We start from the raw sequence: 20,140 nt of genomic DNA on the forward strand, positions 1-20,140 counted from the left end.
ACTTTTTGCCTGTGGGAGATCTCTAGAGCAAAGTAATAAATATATTTTATGAGGGCATAGAAAAAACTCTGACATGAGGGAAGAAGGAAAGCTGTAGGATGGCAAAAGAAAGCAGTATAATAAATATAGTTACCAGAGTGCTCTACATGCCAGTTCTCCCATCCTACCAAGCACCAGTAATTAGAGGTAAGAGATGTTAGCATTGAATGAGTCAGTGTAGCCATTCAGAGCCTGGTTCAGTCCCATGTTGAACATGGTGACAGCAGATGCCAATAGAAGGCCTGGAGGGAAAATGTTCTCTTCTGAACATGTTTCATTTTCTATTTTCTTGTAAGAATTACATTTAATGACTTAGGGCTGTGGCGAAGAGCAGATGTAACTGCTGGCCTTACACAGATAGTGGCAATGGGGTTCTTCCCGCACTGAGCTTGCTCTGCTTTGGCCTGAGGGACACTGTGACGTGGTTTCTCAAAAGGTGTTGAAAAGCAGCTGCTTCATGAACATCTGGACTAGATAGCCAGACTAGCACTGCTAAATTCACAGCGGGAGCCAAAACCAATGCAGAGGTGGTGCTGACAGGCCTTGGCTTTTCCAGTGGATAAGTGAGTAGTGTTTCACCTAGGCAGGAGGTGAAACCCTCAAGCGGAGAGTGTTCTGTCCGTGCTAGGCTCAGGTCCTGTGGTTTCCAAATCAGAGATTACAATGCCAAATGCTGCATCTATGAATTTGTGAGTATGTATGTAGTATCTAGATTGGCTTTTCCCCTGAGATCCTAGTATGTTTTTAGTCTGGGGGCAACTTGTGTTCTCTTTCTTTTCACTCTCCCAGTGTTGGGTTTCCCCCAAATATTCTAACTCTTGAGAAAAGTGGATTTTTTGTTTGTTGCTTTGTTTCCCTTTGGATTCCAATGCCTTTCACAGACACCTCTGTTTGGGACTGAGGTAAAATTTGTGTCTGACTGGTAGTGAGAACAGAATTGTTAATTCTACTTCGTCTTGTTCTTGCTGGTCTACATTTTCTTTTCACTAACCTCTGTTCCTGCAGGGTGGGCTCCAACCTTCATTTCTGTACTTAACCTTTTGAATTTCTGCACTGTGAAGCTGAAGACTTTGTTTTAGTATTTGAATCCCATTTCCTGTGAATGCTTTTTAGCTCTGTTAGGTGAGCAAATCTCAACTCATAAGTGTCACTGGTATTACGTTTTATCTTATTGTTTTTTGGCATATGTGCCAGCTTTGAGCTGGGCATGTATTTAACAGGCCTGTTTTGCAGGAAGAATTTAATAGACTTATTATCCATAAGGTCAGTAAAACTAGCCAAAAGTAAATAATAAACTAAGTTATTTTAGTACTTGAGGTCCAAATTTATTCGTGCATTTTTGTAAATACATTAAATTCTCCTGTCATTAAAATTACTTCTATTAAGCTTTAGGAAATCATTTATGAGATATCATGATAGATAAAAACATGATTGCTATCTCTAATTTATCATCCTCTATATGTTATTAATTCTCATGAAAAAAACAGTATAGAAAACCTAACTTCTTTATGACCGTGGTCTTCATAACGCTTAATGAAGTGTCATAGTTACCTGTTCAGACAAGGAATAATTTCACGCCATTTGGGATACACCCATTTGACCTGCACATCATTTGTGAGAACACATATTGGTTTGATTCCCATTCTAAAATGAGGAGGTGTGAAGTAATATATTGTAAATAGTTATATATGTTATGCATAATAATAATACATGTTATATATACTAATACTACATATAGTGGTAATTACAACCAAAGCTACTAAGAAGTTTCAATACTCTTGCAGTGTAACACTTGATTCATATTCAGTGTGATGTGGAGCTTTAGTGTGCTGAACTTGTTCCCTTACTTTGCCAGTCACTTTTTGGGTTGTTTCAGGCAACTCCATTGGCCTCTCTGGGTCACAGTTTCCTCATCTCTATTAAAAGATAAATGATACAGAATTTCTCTTCAAAGTATCTGAGCATTTTTAGGTTGTAGAGCATAACAATCTAGCCTATAGTCTCTTCCTTGAGGGTTTTTGAAGTATGTAAATTGTGATAAATGGAGGTGCTTTGACATCTTGAGTATCATAAGAATCTTGTAAGAATGATTTTGCCTTGTGTTTTATTTAGTTACAGTAAGAAAATACATCTTTTTATTCAACATGTTTACAGAATCTAGTCCAAGAGAACCCAAGCCTTTGATCGAGATCCCTTGGTACTGTAAATTATAAACGTTTATAGACAGCAGCCACTAATTTTGCATCCGCAATTATTTGGAGGTGCGAAGTGAACCATGTTCCCAGTAGACGTACAAGGATTGAAATGTTTTCATTTACATGTTCAGGTTAACACTGAAAACAGTCATTGAGAGGTGTGAAAGCATCAGCTAGATCGAGGCCTCTTAAAATCAGGGAACTTAAAATACGGCTTGCACAAACTGGCAAAGTAAGGGCCTGAATGAGTGTACATCTCAATGTTTTTTTCTGTTTTTGTGGAGGAATGGTCTTGCAGTTCTGGATCTAGAGAATGTATTATTTTCAAAACAACTGATAACCCAACCAGAAAAATTTCTAAAATAAATCCATTCATGCTATGGAGCTGAATCAGGAATTGGAGAACTTGAAGAATTATTCTTTTTTTTTTTTTTTTTTTGGATTTGTACTGATCATTAAATTACAGGCAATATTGTCCTCCAGATGTATCCTGCTGCACTACATTAATTAACTTTGGATCTAGCATAGTAGCTGTGAATCACTTTTATGAACGATGTATGAACATTGTTCTTCTGTTGGGATCACGCAGGAATCTCTTTGACTTTCATGTATTGTCAACTGACTGTATGTAAAGTGGTTTGTGATATCACAAGTGGGTAGATAACCCCTTTTAGACTTGTTAAATAGAAAATATTTGCTAAGATATTTGCATAGTGTTATACAGCAAAATGGTTTGAAGGGATTTTATACTAATTTTTGTCAACTTTGTTTTGAAGAGATTAATGGAAAGATTATTTTTTTTATTATTTTTTTAATTTTGTGGTTTGCTAATGTTACCTTCTGCAACATAGCTAAGAAGATTTTGTTTTGGGCAATACTGGAAGAATGGGAAAATACTAAAATTTCTGTAGAATAAATGAGGGAACTAGGTTTAGATAGCATTAAAAATGGCAGGGATGAAGGGAAGAAAATGTTACTTGTGTTATGACTTGAGTTGTGATTTACCTCTGCATTAAGGAAGAACAAAAATATGTAAAACATGTAGACATGGCACGTAAGGATATGGTTTAATGGTGGACTTGGTAGTGTTCGGTTAACAATTGGACTTGATGATCTTAAGGGTCTTTTCCAGCCTAAATGATTCTATGATTCTATGTACAGGACAATGTTAACCTTTCCTCTCCATTATCTGATTAATATTATAATCTAAAAAGAGAGAACTACTATGGCATTGCTGTAGGTGTGTGATTACAGATTGAGTAAAATTGTTAGTTCCATTTTAAGGTTATAAAATGATTTTTGGAGTCACCAGTGGTCCCAGAAATGGTATTTTGGAACACACATGACTAGAGAACTAAAGACAACTTGACAGAATTTAAAAAGCCTCACTGTGATCATTACAGAGACTAGACTTTGTTGGCCAATAATCTGAATTCTCCAAGCTTGTTGAATTTATAGAGATACTTATAAACTTAGCAGTTAAGCATGCCTGTTAGATCAGGAGTGATCATAGTACTTCAGATCTAGGCTGCAGTGATGGTGCTGAAATTCAGTTCTGCTCTATTAGAGGTGACTTGTGAACCTGCAATATTTCTTCTGTAGAAGAAATTTAAGCTTAAACTCCTTTCTGAGTTCTGTCTTCAGATCACAGCTATGGGCTCTCTAAGTTCTGTCACTTGGATTAGGTTAGTAATGAATAAAACCTGATTTTTAATTATACTTAGAGTTTTCCAAAATGACAGAACGTGACTTTTTTTTTTTTTTATAACTTAATGTTTGAAGAATATTACACTTGAGATTTCTACCATAAACTTTGCATAACTCTTCTATATATTAAAGATTGCACTGATTATCATATATGTTGCTTTGCAAGTTACAGTATGATGTAGAAAGACTTTAATTTCCTCTTCCACTAAAACAGAGAAGAGTCCACTTCACTGTACATTTGTTGTAATAACAGTAAGGGACAACCTCTGGGAGTTGTGAACATGGAGTACTTGTGAAAATCAGACAGTTTCTATTTAGAACGCTAAGGCATCCAAGTTAGGGAGATTTTGGCTTCAGTGTTGGGGGGATGTGTGTGTGTCTATATATATATGTAGCTTTTTACACTTATATCTAGGACTTCTCAAGTCCCTTTCATCCCTATCAATGCCTCTAATATTTCTTCTCTTTGAAGGAGGTTGCTCTGCCTTAAGCCTATCTTGCAGTCTTGAACTGTAAAGACTGCCAGTGTACAGGATTGAACTGATGTCATTATTCTTGGGAGGTCTTGTTCAGATGCATAAATGTCAGAATTAACTTATTAGTAATTTGTGTCTCGGATGTCACAAAGACCTGCACGGAGTATTTGAGTGAAAATTACATTAAGTGAGAAACAGAAAATGCTCATCCAAATCCAGTCTCATTTTCTCAAAACAAGCAAGCAGTAGCCCCCAAGCCCACTCCTGGCCCTCTTTTCCCAGAATACACTGTTATTACTTCCATTTCTCAACAATGGTTCACTTCTAGTACAAAAACTGTATTTCCAGTGACAACAGTACACTTGAACATGTGTGCAGCAACCCCATTCAGCAGCGTCGGGTAAGTAGCAGGTGTCTTAGCAACTGTAACTAGAACGTGCACATCTATAAACATGCGGGCAAAAGTTTTGCTGAGGGAGCGATGCCTGGGTACGTCCCAGGGTGAGATGTGGTTGCCCCTCCTGAGAGATGACCGTCCTGTTGTGCTTTCTGTAACTAGGCTGCCACTTTGGTTCTGACTGCCGTGAAACTGATTCAGTGCACTTCCATGATGTGATCTTTATCCTGGTCCTCAGAAATGAATATTAGCTAGCAATGTATGCAGGAGTTCAACCCCAAAGACTTTACAATCTGTTTAGGTCTGCACATTGCATGTCATTAGTCTTCTCTGTGTTCTTTGAGGCTGTAAAATTTCTTGAGCAGTATTTCATCATGTATGTGTTTGGGTCTGTATAGATAATGATGGCCAGAAAAACAATGAAGTGGAACATATGCTTTGTACTGGAATTTTATCTATTGCATATTGTGGCAAAAATGGTGTCTTGGTGAACATACTGTACTGGTGAAGAACTTTCATTTCATTAAATGAAACGCACCATATGGTGCAAAATGCTGCTTGTTTGTTTTGCATCCACTTCTTACATCCTCTTTTTTCCGATACTGTATGATGGTGGGAAAGGTATTAAGTTGGTTAATATGAAAATTCTGCTTTATAATGCCAGATCTGCATTTTGGTGGATAAATGTTTGCATCCATAAATAATTAAACTTACGTTTTTTTCTTAGGAATGAATTGATTGACTATGTCTTAATATTTACATCTGTAACTTTGCATTTGCAAGGACAAACATGAAGGCTGGGCTGGAGGTTGGCTGAAAATCTGGTCTTGCATATTCTATGAAAAATATTACTCAAATTTCTCACAGGTGAATAAACCCCATGCATGGATGAATCTAGTTAATTCAATGGTTTAATAAACCTAGAATCCCAGTGAGGCTCTAACAAATCCCCCTGGCATCTTGGAGTTATGAGAAAGATGTATAAAATTATATGCAAGCAAAAGAACTCTTTCTAAATTCGAGGAGTCTTTTGCACATTATTTTTTTTTGTTCTGTTCACTACATGAAATAACTTCTTATCTGTGGCTCAGTCATAATAAAGTATTAGATCAATTATCGTTTGAGGGCAATATTTGGGTCAGTTTGCATCTGACTAGATTTTTTTTCATTTGGATAGTTTGTTTTTGAAACAGTTATGCAGCACTAAGAGAGATGCCTCTCTCTTAACATCCCTTTGAGAAAGATGGCTAGCTTGAAGTGGAAATTTCTGCAGCTCCCTTGTCAGGGAGCAGCACCTTGTTATAAGCTGCCCCATTTTCAGATGTTAAACACATGTGGATCCTGGATCAGAACCAATTCTCTGGTTAGAAACACAGGAATTGCAAGCTGACTAGGAGTGACTGATGTAGCAAAATACCTGGAACTAATACAACTGCATAAATTTAATTATGAATGCTAGGTTTAAGGTCATTGTACTCTGAACTGTCATCTGGACAACTAAGCAATGCGAAGCCTGCTCAGTTCTTGGATGCTAAGCCTTCCAGGAAAGAAATATTATACAGGAAATAATAATTCCACAGTAGGTTCCTTTTGCTGTGTTTTGGTACAGAACCAAAATCCTAGTTTAGGGATCGTGTTGCTCTAGCGTTTTTTTCGGTATCATGTCTGTGTTTGCTATATTACAGGCATTCACAGGGACAGGATACCCACTCCAGGAAACCTAGAATATGTTGGAAGGGGTATATATTTTCAGGTGAAAAGTAAAGCAGATACTGTGACTACATATCATCATGGAAACATCCTACCATATCTTCAGGAAAAGGAATCTGTTATTCTTCACAGCTTCTGAATCGGGGAACTGCCTTCCTTTTCCACTGAATTAAATAAAAAAGCAGGTAAAGCAATGCTGAGTGATGTAAATCTCCTCTCTCAAAGATGCACACATAATTTTAAAAATGTACTTGGAATACAGTAGCAAAACTTATATTCAAAATTTTCAGTTATTGAAGTTCTGTGGAGTTCAGAGGAAAAAATAATGAAGCTGAAGAAAAGGATGATTGATAAGAAAACTTTCCACTGAATGTACTCCTGTATAAAATTGTAATTTTATTAATAGGTGAGGGAGTATAAAATGCACGAAATCGTAGCTAAATATGTGGAAAGCCATATACTCTGCCCTGGTTCAGAAGATCATAAGTATATGAAATTGGAATGTAGCTGAATTGATTGCGATCTGATATTCATTATACTTCAGCACTGCTGGCAGAATCCCCTCTAACCAAACGTGCATAACATGCTTTCTTAGCACTTTCACAAAGCCTTGAGTTTATAATGACAATTAAAGTGCATCTTTTCCAATAATTACACAATCTGAATTTGGTCTGTTCTAATAAGCTTTAAGAAAACTTAAATTCCACATTTCAATATCAGAAATCCACTTAATTATAGGTAATCTCTGGCTCTGCATGTCATCTGTATTAGCATTTATATTCCTCATTGATTCTGCAATATAATTTTCTGTTTATTGTTGTGAACATCTTTCTAATATATACCTGCAATCTCATGTAGGCGATGGCTGGCAACCAGCCAAGCTCTTAATTTATCTTTGCCTTATCTTATTTAGCCCACCGAAAGAGAGTGGCAGTGTAAATAGCAAACATTCTACATGAATGGCCAAGGTGACAGCCTGAACGAGCACCAGCTTGTTGTCTTCTTCATCATCATCATCATCATCTTCACAGGATTCTTTTAGAAATGAAGACCTGATTTGCCTACCCATTTCTGGAGGCTGGGTACTGGCCTGCAAAACTTGCTTCCGCAGTGGAAAGAGCTTATCCAAGAAGGCAGTGCCCTAAATTCTGCTCTGTTCACCATTTGGAAGAGGCAGCCAGGTAGAATTTATTTCTCTTGGGAATTTTTCTTTTGCTGATTAATTGTTTTCCATACTAGGCTATTAAGTTGGTAAAATATTTATAGGCATTATGATGAAAATTGCCAGGAAATGAATTCACACAGTCTCGCTACCTTTTTTTTTTTTTTTTTTTTTTTCCCAGGACTTTGAAACACTGCTGTGGTTTTGGCTTGCCTCTCTATTCTTGCTATCCTTTTCTGTCACACTCAGTAATTGGCCTAATAAAAGGCAGAAACAAGAATTTATTACACCTTGGGCAATACTTGAAACAAACTTTATTTGCTGGAGCAGCACTTTTTATCTACTCGCTGCTGTATATTTTGACATTCCTTCTAAATATTAAATTTGACTTTATTAAAAGTTAAATCTTGGCTTTTTTTTGTGATTGCTGCTGTTTTTGCAGTTTCTTAGGCAGACTGGTACATATATAAACATATAATTTTAATGAAGCTTTGGGGGAAACAATATAAGCTGTGGCTATATCTACTTCATTACTGCCAGAATCCACAAAAATGGTATGAATTAAAGACTAGCTTCTGTAATACCTTGTAAATTAGCCATAGAATAATTTCTGTGATGAATTGAGAGAACAAAGATGAGAACTATTCAACTTTTCGTACCTTTTCCAAGCTTGGGATGTGATGACATCTTCCTCAAACAAATGATGCCCTTTATGTTTAAAATTGTTTGCAAAAATAATGATAGTACTAAAAATAAAACCAGGTTAGATTGTTATGATGCAATTTCCACTGTTGAATTTGTTTTTCTTCCACATACTAGGTGGTAAAATGATCAATTTTTTTTTGTTTTGTTTTGTAAAAAGGCCTTAAGAAATAGCAATACATCATCCTGGAACTGTTTATGCAGGAATTTTTATTCTTTGAAATCTTCCAGTGTTAAAGCAACAAGAAAACATTTAGAATGTCCTTTGGTGGAATCTTATTACACTTGTTATATATGTAAACTGATATTCTTTGATGCCAGCACGTTGCCCATACAGAGAAATCTCTGCACAATTAAATGAAAGGAAAAAGAAAAGGACTAAATAAAAAGTAATATTTTTCTCTTATCTGATTAGAATTAAATACATTAACAAATTGTCTGGTAACACAAATAGGCAATAATACAAAAAATCTACATTGTACATTATTTCAAGAAAAATAACTTCATTTGAATACAAAAGGATAAATACACTTTTTGTCCTATAGCCACTCTTGTACAGTAGGTGAACACAGCATCTTACTGATGCAGTGCTGCTAAGGTATACAAGGATATGACTGGCTTGAGTTTTATTGAGGGGGCTGTTACACATGTGCATCACTAACATCAGACAAAGAAATCTTTCAACCAACAAGGGTTACAGAGCAACGTTCACTAAAGCACAGGTTGGAAAGGATTCGGGACTGAAGCAGGCCAATATGGCAGCTTTTACAGATTTCCTTATACCCACAATGCACTGACAGCAAAGAATGCCTTTATTTGGTCGGTCCACACACCGGGTGGAGGTACGGTAGCGCACCACATAGGAATAGCAAGTGTTTTTTAAATTCTCTTCCCATTCTGGGGGCTGTCAAAGCCATTTCAGTCCTATGTAAGCTTTGCAGCTAGCATTGACTTGACAGAATAGGCAGCTGCCAACTTGCCTCGGGTCAGAGGTGAACAGTCTTGACTCAGAGCCCTGTCCGTAACTGATGAATATGGCTTAGTTCAGTTAGGCCTCCTTAGTTTGTATGTGGTTATTTTTGCTCTCTCTTTTCCTCCTTAAATTTCAGTAGCAAACGCTTGGGTTTTGTTTTGTTTTCATGTGGCACGTTCCTTTGAAGCAGCCTGAATGTGATGCCATCAACCATCCAGAGTCTAGCATACGCAAAGTCCAGTTGCTCCTAGTAGAGCGGTCAGCAGTAAGAGAGGCCTGTGTGATATTGGCCCCTGGCCGGAGTTTTGGCTGCAGCCTCCTGGGTCCCTTTCGCACTTCAACTTCTCGCATAAAATGCCAGTGTAAGCCGGAGGGCACTGGCATCGCACGTTGTTGATGCACGTTCCTCCGTTCTGGCAATGCAGTAGTTCATTGTCACATACGTTTGCTGCAAGATAGCGGGGGCGGGGTGGGGGTGGGAGAAAAGCAGAATAAATATAAGTTCATCTACCGGAGAAACTCTGCACTGAAACCAGAATTGAAACACCACCTCCCCCCTCTTCCTGAGCCATGTAAACAGGGGATGTGGGTTTTTTTAAACACTTCAAGTTTGATTTTTTTATTTTATTTGATATTTTCTCATCCTTTTTTCCTTTGTTTTTAGGCTGTAGTCTTGGAGAACCATATAATTCACTTCAGATCACTGACTATGATAATATTAATTAATGAATTAATATGAATAATGACTAATAATATGAATATTAATACCTGCCTCGCGCCAGTGTCTGCATTTTTATAGTTACTACTGAACTGGAACTGTGGGTGGGTGTGGTATTATTTGAAAGGGGCAATGTATCCAGAGCTTTTGGAAAGCATGAACAGTGGTTAAAAATGCAACACGGCTTTGCTGAAGTAAAAAGATCTGTATGAGAAGGCAGGGTTTTATAATCAAGAACTGCACGTATTAATGACCTGAAAAAATTACGCAAAAAAGATAAGGCAAGCACAGGCAGGAAATCCAGCATGCTATTTGATGGGCATCATATGGTATATACATATGGAAATAAAAGATAATGTTGTTATTTCCATTACAGATCAAATATTTCTTCTTAATTAGATTTGCTACTTCGGTACAAGGGTAACTGGCATCTTAAAACTATCTTGGTTAGATACTGTAGCCTGATATAATATCTTCAGAAGTCAGATTTGACAAAAGAATTAAGAGAAAAGAATACAGGCAAAAGTTTTAAAGCTGCATAATATTGTCGTATCTGAAAAATTGACAGCTTCACTTTGTATTACTTAATACCAATGAAATATTTCACTGGGTAAATATGTGGAGATATGAGGAACATACTATTTAAATGTGTCAATCTGTGTTTTATTCCAGGTCATATCACTAGCAGAATATGTGCTAGATTACAGCTCTGTCTTCCATAGGAGAGGCAATTTTAGTAAAGATCTTACACCTACTATCTAGGCAGAATGTAACAGTAAAAATTTTCACTTGGAGAATTAGGGAAAAGATTATTTGATTTAGAAGCAGTCTCAACATTATATGCTGTTTATGCATACCTTAGCCTGGAAATACCCTAAATAATTCAGAATAGGGAAAATACTGTTAATTTTACTTTAAACATTGCTATTTATTGCTACAAAAAAGTACAGTTTTATAAATGTTAATTTACTTACTTTTAAAAGCAACCCAAGTATTATGAGAACTAAAATTGAAACAGTCCACGTTCTTAAGTGATGCAATGCTATATAAATCTGTCCAATTTTGTGCACCAGCAGCCTTACTGGTAATCTTATCTGTCCTGGCTTGCTTTCAGAAAAATAATTTTCTCGCTCTAGAAGGACTTCCTGACAACTGCTTTCTAATGTTCTGCATCCAAGTGGGCCAAATAATAACGCGGTGTGTTAGAAACTCATAGATGCAATTGAGAGGTAACAGTTCAGTAATTTTTTTCAGTGATTCCTTTAGCAATCAGAGGTTTTAACTAGGAGCTATGGATTTAAAGTTGTTGTCTGGTTTCTGAATTGTAATGTCAAAATTTGAATATTAAGGTACAACAAACAACACATATTATTGATGACAGCCATATGTCTGAATTTTAATGTTCTATATATACATTACAAAAAATAGTGTTTATATTTTGTACAAAGAACAGTAAATCACCACCAAATGAATGTGATGAGATTAACAACCCAGAAAATTATAATGATAACAGGCTGAAAAAAGCCAAACTGTATTTTAAAAGTCAGTATTTGAGTTACATCTCTTACAACTGAGGCTATGCATCTTTAAAACTGACTTTATTATTCATATTGTATATATTTAGCCATATCAATATGCAAAATCAAATTACTTTATCTGATGGTACAGCTACTGAAACTGCTTGTTCTAGACTACTCATTGCTGAGATGCTTCCTACGGTTCAGGCAATGAAAATGGTGAAATATCTGCCCCATCAATACTGACCATTTTTTGCCTTGAATAATTGAATGGAATTCAATAGTTAATTAAATACCACTTCTTAAACAGGAGATGAGATACTTCACTTTGTGTTTGGCTCGGAATATGTTATCCAAATTTTCCCAAGTATTCAGTAAAACAAATTTATTTTCCACTAGCTTTCCTATTTTTAAACTTACTTTGACAACTATAGCCTTTTATTTTCAGAGACCACCAGCCCAGACTCTGCTCTGTAGTTACAGTCTGCTGGAGATGTGTGGCTGAAGTGGCGTTTTGCTACATGCTGGCTGTTCTGCCTGACGCACTGATGCAGGCTGCTATCAAATGCCTCTAATCATTGCTGTCTACAAAATTCTGGATACAATGTTATAGATGCCGATTTGTAAATCAGACCATTTATTTCTCATGAGAAAGTGTTTTTAAATGCACTCTAGAGAAGGGATGGATCAAAAGCTTCTCCTTCATTTTTCTTGCATGCTTTTAAAAGTTTGCCCACAGAATCACATTAAAGTAAAAACAGGTAGATTTTCATGTTCTCAGCAAATTGCTATGTAGCTGAAAATTCTTGAATTTTTAATCCTGTATTGTTACAGCTTTCTTTTTCTTAGTTTCGTCCTTGTATCTCTTGCTCTTGCACACACACATGTACACACTATATGTATCACGTAGATAGCAATTGTGGTGATTTGGAAGTTAAATGAAACAATTCTGAAAATGTTATGAAATCCCATTGTTTCCTTTTGCCAATTTTGTTTTAGTTTTATTCTGACCAACTCTAATACCATTTCCACCTTCCCGAAAGCATGGTCAGGATTACTTTTAAAACTTTAATATTAACTGATTATGTTTATTCAGTTTAGGAATTGGATTAGCTATAGCTAATGAGCGTAGCACATCAGCAGCATAAAGAAAAGTACTTTCACTGGAATTTAAAACAGAATTTTTGCCTTAAAGAAAAGTAGCTGACATGCTGCCAGGACCAAAGCAAGGCAAGTATATTAATTGTTGTTTCAAACGTTAACACAGTATTTTTCTAGGATAGGTGTTATAACACATTTTATTTCCGAAGAGGCTCTAGGCATTACTCGGAGAAGGCAGTGACCTGGGAGCTGCTCAGCAGGGCAGGAAGGGGCAGAACCTTGCGGCCCCCTTGCTTTGTGCTGATGCCCAAGGAGAGCTGCTGCAGCTGGTGCTGGTGGGAGCAGGTAGGGCTGGCCGAACCCCAGCACGTGCTTGGCCCTTGGCCTTTTCGTTTCCCCAAGCAGCAGGAGCAGCGAGCCTGGCAATACGGGGCTTTCCTGCCCGTTGTACCCCTCCTACCTTCTCCTACCTGCTGTGCCCTTGCCCCTTCCTCTACTCTAAGCAGTGAAATGTTGCCTCCGCTGCTGAGAGCTGTTGAACCAGCTCTGCCTTATCTTCATCATTAAAAGTAACAATAATGAAAAATTAACTTGAATTAATCTGAAAGGCATCAGGTATCAAGTTCTGATCAAAGAATGAAACACGGAGAAGTGATGCAAGTAAAAGAACTAATTCTGAAGTAATCACACATGATTAAGACTTGTGTGGCTGAACTAGCTGTGGGTTGTCTGGCAGATCTTCATTAATTAGAAGACAGGATGTCAAATTGATAATTTAAGAAAGAAAACAGAGATATCTGATTTGCTCTGGAGAGTTTTGCAAGCCTTTCAGGGACATATTTCTGAGCACAGTCTCCAGATCTGCGCTACTGTGGGAAGTGAAATATTTAAAGTAAACCAGAGCAAAATTTTTAATGTTATTTTCGTAATTCATCGATTTGCAATCTAAGCTATGGTCTGATTATGGGATCCTTAAAACACTATACAAAGGAGACAGAAAAAAGACACATGTAAAAATGGATAGAGGGATCCTTAAAACACTATACAAAGGAGACAGAAAAAAGACACATGTAAAAATGGATAGATATTTGAAGCTTTTCTGTCCTTGGGGCAGCCCCCCCTTCCCCTTCCAAACCAACAAACCCCTGCAAATTAGTAAGAGATATTACTATTTTTGAATTAAAATGTAAACATCTTTTCCAAAGTAATCATTAATAAAATATTGAAGCCTCTTTTTTAGGATAAGACCTCTATGAATGATGATGAAAGATGCTTTGCCACAAGTCACAAAATATTCTTGATTTGTAACTCCAATGTTATTACATTTGCAAATGGAATAAAAAAAAAAGGAAAACAAGGGGAAAACATCCAGTCTTTCAACCTGCTCAAGCAGTTCAAGGGATAAGTGATGTGCTAGTGTTTCATAGAATTTATATTGAGTATTTAATGGAATGTATTGAGAGTAGCATAGTTATTTGACAAATGTCTACTTTCCTCTTAAATGTTCAAATCTGAATAATACACAAAAATTTCTGAGTTTGTCCAAAACTCAACTTTAATACCATTGCAGCTTCTTGAAAGAAAAGGGATAGACAACTGTGGCTGATTTTAGTTCTGAAGCAGCAATATAGACACATTAACACAAACGCAAGCCTTGTTGTCTTTGATCTGGAGGGCCACCTCAGGCACAGCATTGTGCTGTTGACTTCTTTCTGGTCACTGTGGGCAACTTCAGAGCACATGCACAGGGCTTTTGGTCTGCCTACTGCTCAGACAGAAAAACAATACGCTATTGGACTTAAGCACAGTTTCTTTTAGCCTCCTGTCTTTCCTGAAGGCCATCCAAGAGGGGAGAAAATACATTTTGTACCTTTCTTTGTGCTACCTTAATTTTTGTACAGCTTGCCTACAGTAACATTTTATTCAGGTGGGTCAGCCACATGAATATGAGAAAGGACAGGCTATTGACTTAAAAGAAAGAAATGAACGTATTCAAAAGGACACCTTTTTTGATCTGGGGTAGGTGGTCTTCACTTTCTGCATCAAAATCTGGATTCATTATGAAATTTTCATTGTTTGTGGGAACAGCAAAAAGACCATTAATGATAAAGTCACAGAAAGAAAACTTTTTATTAGAGGGCCTTGCTTCCTTTCTTGAATTGTGAAGTCTTTCATTTCAAGCAGTGCTTTGTATGATCTCTCCCATCACTATTTTTCTTCAGTGTGCTCTTTTTGTGTTATCATTTGTTACAGCCTTCTCTCTCCCTCTCTTTTTAAAACCATCTCTTCACTTTTGTCCTTTTTTGTCTCCCACATCATGAGTATTATAGTCCCTGGACAGGTTGGTGGGCTGACAGCTCTGAATATATTACACAACATTTTGGTCTATTCTAAAGCAGCGATGCAAGCTTTGACCCTACTTCTGCTACAGTGAATTTTCCATACTGTTTGTCAGTAGTTTGTGTGAATGGCACTACTGAAATCACGAGAATTTTTTGACCTTGGATTCCACCCATTGTTCATAACTTTGAAAGCATGCAGGTCTAGTGGCTGAAGAAATTATTCTTGGCTATTTTCTTTCTCTAATGCATCTGTTTCCTTGGTACGTCTTATCTAGTAAAGAATGTTACCTGAATTCATTTATGAGGAAGTTTTCAGCACACATGCTAACAGAATATTCTGTCTCGGCATAATAAGTGAGTAAAAAACCAAGCATAGTGAAACCCTTGTTTTCAGAAATGATTGTTCATAGGTAGCTTCAATATATGCAGTGGTTGTCTATATAGAGAGAGCTGTGAACAGCACATTGAAATGACATGAAAAAATTAGGAGGTTTCAATAAGTTCAGTAAATTGAGGCCAAGCACAAGCGATTTCTTGTCAAATACAGAATTAGTTCCTATGAATACTATAAAGATTCTGTAATTAATACGCATTCTCTAAAAATATGATCATTTAATCAATAAAAAGTAAAAACAATCACAGAAGGTAAAAGAAATTGCAACAAATGAGGAGGCTTGTGTGTGTATGCCTAATAAGAATATGTACATCTACACATAAATATAGCAAACATGCACAAGAAAACCTCTGCAGTCGTGAAGGTGTTAGTAATATTTTTCCCACAGTTTGTCAAATAGATATTAATGGAGTTGGGGAATGCAAAACACTTAGTCTCATTCAACTGCAAAGGTTTAAAATTGCTTCCAGTTGTATCAGAACATAAGTGACCACAATCAAAATATTTTCAAATTGCCAAAGTTAGCAACAACAGATTATTTCCATTATTTGGAAACAATCCTAAAAATACAATATATACTTGTTAGGTGTTAAAGATCTCTATGTGGAGCCCCACTGACTCATGAGATTTCACCCATATAAAGTATTAGGAATGAGGATATAAGGGCATGGGGAAAACTTCCAAGTAGTCAGGCTTCTTCTGAAAGGTTACAAGTATTGCTGTTACAATTAGTGTTGCACAGCACATAACAAAACCTCAAATTTTCATAACTTAAGTATCTTATTCATTTGAATAACCAGTCACTAATAACTGACTTGAAGGTTTTGTCACTTAGAGTTCTCCCCCTGCCTGTCTGCCAATTAGACCTACTGTTACATTATTATTAGAATTTAATGTATCGTTACCAGTTACAGTTGCTGCCAAATGGTTTTTAAGTATTTTGCTACCACGAATACACGTCAGTGTTGATCAGATTTCTTCAGTGGCTTTGAACCACAGACATGCCTGATACAAAAAAGAGCTATTGCTCTTTTGAATGAGAGATTCATAATGATTTGGTTTTTTGAAGTGACACTAATTCAACATTTGCTGTAGTAGGATCAGTAAAACTATCTTAGGATACTGTCAAATCAAGACAAGATAGATGCTTTGATAGCATGAGAAGAAAACTGGTTTGTGCTTAACCACCAAGGCACATTCTGAAGTTAAGACAAAATAAATCAGTGTAGACAAGTATAAGCCTAAAGCATATCTTACTGTGTCAAAACTCCAGTCATAAAGTGACAAACATTAACACAAAGATCTCCGGTGCAAACTTGAAACAATGTTGTGATTAATTATATTGCCAACAATACAAGGAAATAAACATTGACCAAGTGAGAGTGGTTTCTAAAGGCAGACATCTCCATCTTGACTTGTCTTAGAAATGCCCGTTAGAGGCACAATTGAAATGACGATTTTTTAATCAAACCAGTTTTATTAAGTTATCAGACAGTAAACGAATAGGTGGGTAATGGAGGTACTGTGTTTGCTGAAAACTTCTGGTAGAATTTTTAGATTGTTTGCCTACATGTAATTTCTGTTCTTTCTGCTCAATTCTCACTTCAAAGCTAAGCCCGTTCTGATCAAGTTGCAGAAATCTTCAGAGTTTCTTCAAGAAGATGCAGCTACTATTCAGAGTTCTCCCCAGTGCACAGCTGCAGAACGGATGGTGATTCCTCTCTCCTGTAAATAGGTACCAATTTATCCTAGCATCCACATGGGTAAGCATAGTTGATTAGGTTTCACTACTGAAAGTGCAAAATCCTCTACAGAACAGATTTTATTTTAACCATGGTATAAGGATAGCAGAGGTAGAAAGTTACTCTATTTCACAGGTTGTGTCTGTGCTTTCTCATTTTCCACCTCTATTCTTAATCTAAAATCCCTGGATTTAATTAATAAAAGATAATGAGGAGAAATACATCAAATCTGTCAAGAGGACAAGGGGGAGAACTGAATTTTGGAATTGATGATAGAGAAGCCATAGTAGCTTTGGCACAAACAACACAAGATTGCTTGTTAAAGTGGCTGAAACCAAATCCAGATTTAGTTATCTAAGAATTGTGGTTGAGATAATACCTTCCAATCTTCCTCGGTTTCAGAAAATGATTGATTAACCTTTCAGTTTTCCGATTTTGATGCTTCCAATTTTATACTTCTCCAAAAGAGGATGATTCCCAAAGTGGGGGGGAAAAAAAAATCCCCATTCTTTTAATTGCTTTGCTTAAGGAGGAGCACCACTGAATTGGTATGACCCTTATCATATTTTAGGGTAATCTCAGGAGAGCAATAAACTACATCATAGCTTTAGTTACTCAAAAGGGACTACCCACCCCCATTATTCATATTCCACTTGAAAAGCTGTAAGCTGCAGTGCCGTTATTTCTATCTTCCTGGGGATAAATGAACATTCTTACGTGATCTATCTTCTCTTTCCTTAACTACAATGAGAAGCAATTGAAAGTACGGGGCGGGGGGTTGTGTTGTTTGGGGTTTTTTTTTTTTTTTTTTTTTTCTTCCTAGTGCCAACAGCAAGGTCAGGGTTTGGATGTAACCACTATCAATAAAAACTGGCTAAGCACTAAAACTCCTCAGACACAGAAGATGACGGGGTCACCAAAAGGCCCCTTGACCAGCTGGAGGGTGAGATTCGGTTCCCTGAATACAAGCAGCTACCGCCACTAGAGGTGCCAGAGGGCGTTTCAGACATTGACGCGGAGCAGGCAGGTGTATCGTAAGACCTGGGAGAGATTTAGCCTTGTGGGAGCGGTGGCAGGAGGCCTGCCAGGGGGATGCCTGCCTGCCTCAGGCAGCGGTTGGAGCCCTGGGTGCCTGAGGCAGGCCCTGCCTGCTGCCTGCGGGCTCTGCATCCCGCCACGCATGGCTTCCCTGCCTGGGTTCGAGGTCTGCTCTGACCCAGGTGCAGCTGCGCAACGCTGGACGGCTCCGGGGGAGACCCCCAAGCTGTGAGCAAGAGCTGTGAAAAGCCTCCTGTGAGGCGTCCGCTCGAGCACCCTCTGCCCCCCCGCCCGGGAGCGCATCTGAACTCCAGCCCTTGCCTCGGCCCTCGCCCGAGGGACCTGCTGGGCTCGGCCCACCCTGGCCTTGCACGTCTGACTTCCCGGTGCGAGCCCAGACCCGCCGCCGCGGGAGGGGCTCGTCTGGCAGCCTGCAGGCTGCGACTGGCCCTGGTACTGCCACCAGCGCCGCCCCGCTTGCCTGGCGTGGGTGCTGCGGGAGGGACCCTCTGGGGAGCTCCCTGCCCTGCCGCCCCCCCCGCTCCCCTTCCCCGACACAGGCCACCTCCTGCTCCTGCTTGCTGTCTCCTTGCGGAATCACCAACTGCCATTGCTCCTTAGCGGCGGCACTAGACACCTACGGTCAGGCAGTTCAGTCCTATCCAAAAAGCCAGCAGGATGGCCTTGCCTGAACAGCAGCATTTTCAGGTTCGTGCATGAGAACAGTATTTTCTTAAAAAGCTCCCAAGAGCTATTCAACAGACCTGCAACAAGAATCGCTTTTACAAAGCACAGAAAGGCAGGAGAAAGCCTGGAGAGCAAACCAAAGCAGGAGTGCGCAAAGGTCAGCAATTCAAATACATGATTATGAATTATGTAACAGGCTGAATGTTCCTGCCTCCTTAGCTGCTACGGTGTTTGACTTGCAATGTTTTGGACACCATGGAACGCAAATAATTTCTCTCTGTTTACAAAGACGGAAGTTTCTCTTCCTGCCATTCTTCCCAATGAATGCTGCATTAGAAGACTTTCAAAACCCATGAAATAGTCCCCCACACTTATTACTTTATTTGGCAGCAAAACCAGAGAAGATAATCACAACTGAAAATATTTCCTAATGATTTAGCGGATTAGAACTATTCTAATAATTATTTTCCAAAAATTTTTTAGGGAAGGGGGGGAAGAGAGTGAGTGAGAGAATGCGTCGGTGGCTTCTATTAATAATGACATTAATTCCGCAATAGTACTAAACTGAGGACAAATATTGGATGTATTGGTATTCCTTAAAACATCTGCATGGCCCTGGATCCTTAAGGTCTTTGCAGACAAAATTATTTTAGAAAGCTGCTGAGTGAGAGCTTTAAGATTAAATCATAATCTTATGTTACTTAATGACAGTATTTTAAAAAAATTATTCTCTCCTAATTTTTTGCTCCGCAAATATATGATACATTTGTGAATGTGTCTGTACTCTCTGGCAATTTGAGCAAAAGCGTTCATGATGTGTTTGATAAAGAAGAGGAGACTAATGAGTTATTTAAAGTTTTTATTCCCCAAAGCAGCATAGTTTTTGTAGCTTAATAACATATGTCCTGGTTTTGGTGTTAAGAAAGAGCTAAATTTTTAATAATCGGTTTAGTATTACTCAGATGGAGTAAGGTTGGTTCTGCAAATTTTATTTTACAATACTTGCTGTGTATAGCAAAACATTGTGTAGAAAAAAATCTTTGAAATCAAAGTAATAATTTTGCATTGTAATGGCTAGTTTTTTAAAGCACACTTAGTTGTATTTATTTTTTTTACACAGAAGATGTTATATTCATGTCAAGTTAAATTTTGAACACTGCTATTCTGACGTTATTTGTGATCTACATTTGAATGTTGCAAACTTTCTTCTTGCTACTTTGGCTTAAAGCCAATTGCATGG

At 37.8% G+C, this 20,140-nt stretch overlaps 1 protein-coding gene across 10 annotated transcripts in view; it reads right to left on the reverse strand.

Annotated features, from left to right (window-relative positions):
- Positions 1-8,578: 8,578 nt before the first annotated feature.
- NTNG1 (netrin G1) overlaps positions 8,579-20,140 on the reverse strand; it is a 168,732-nt gene continuing 157,170 nt past the window's right edge. For all 10 annotated transcript variants that reach the window (XM_030032435.2, XM_030032434.2, XM_030032438.2 and 7 more), the window contains one exon: positions 8,579-9,809. In XM_030032435.2, the coding sequence (XP_029888295.1) occupies positions 9,583-9,809 (227 nt within the window). In that variant the 3' untranslated portion in view covers positions 8,579-9,582. The remainder of the gene's footprint in view (positions 9,810-20,140) is intronic.

Source organism: Aquila chrysaetos, chromosome 12, assembly GCF_900496995.4.
Source record: "Aquila chrysaetos chrysaetos chromosome 12, bAquChr1.4, whole genome shotgun sequence".
Lineage (NCBI taxonomy): Eukaryota > Metazoa > Chordata > Aves > Accipitriformes > Accipitridae > Aquila > Aquila chrysaetos.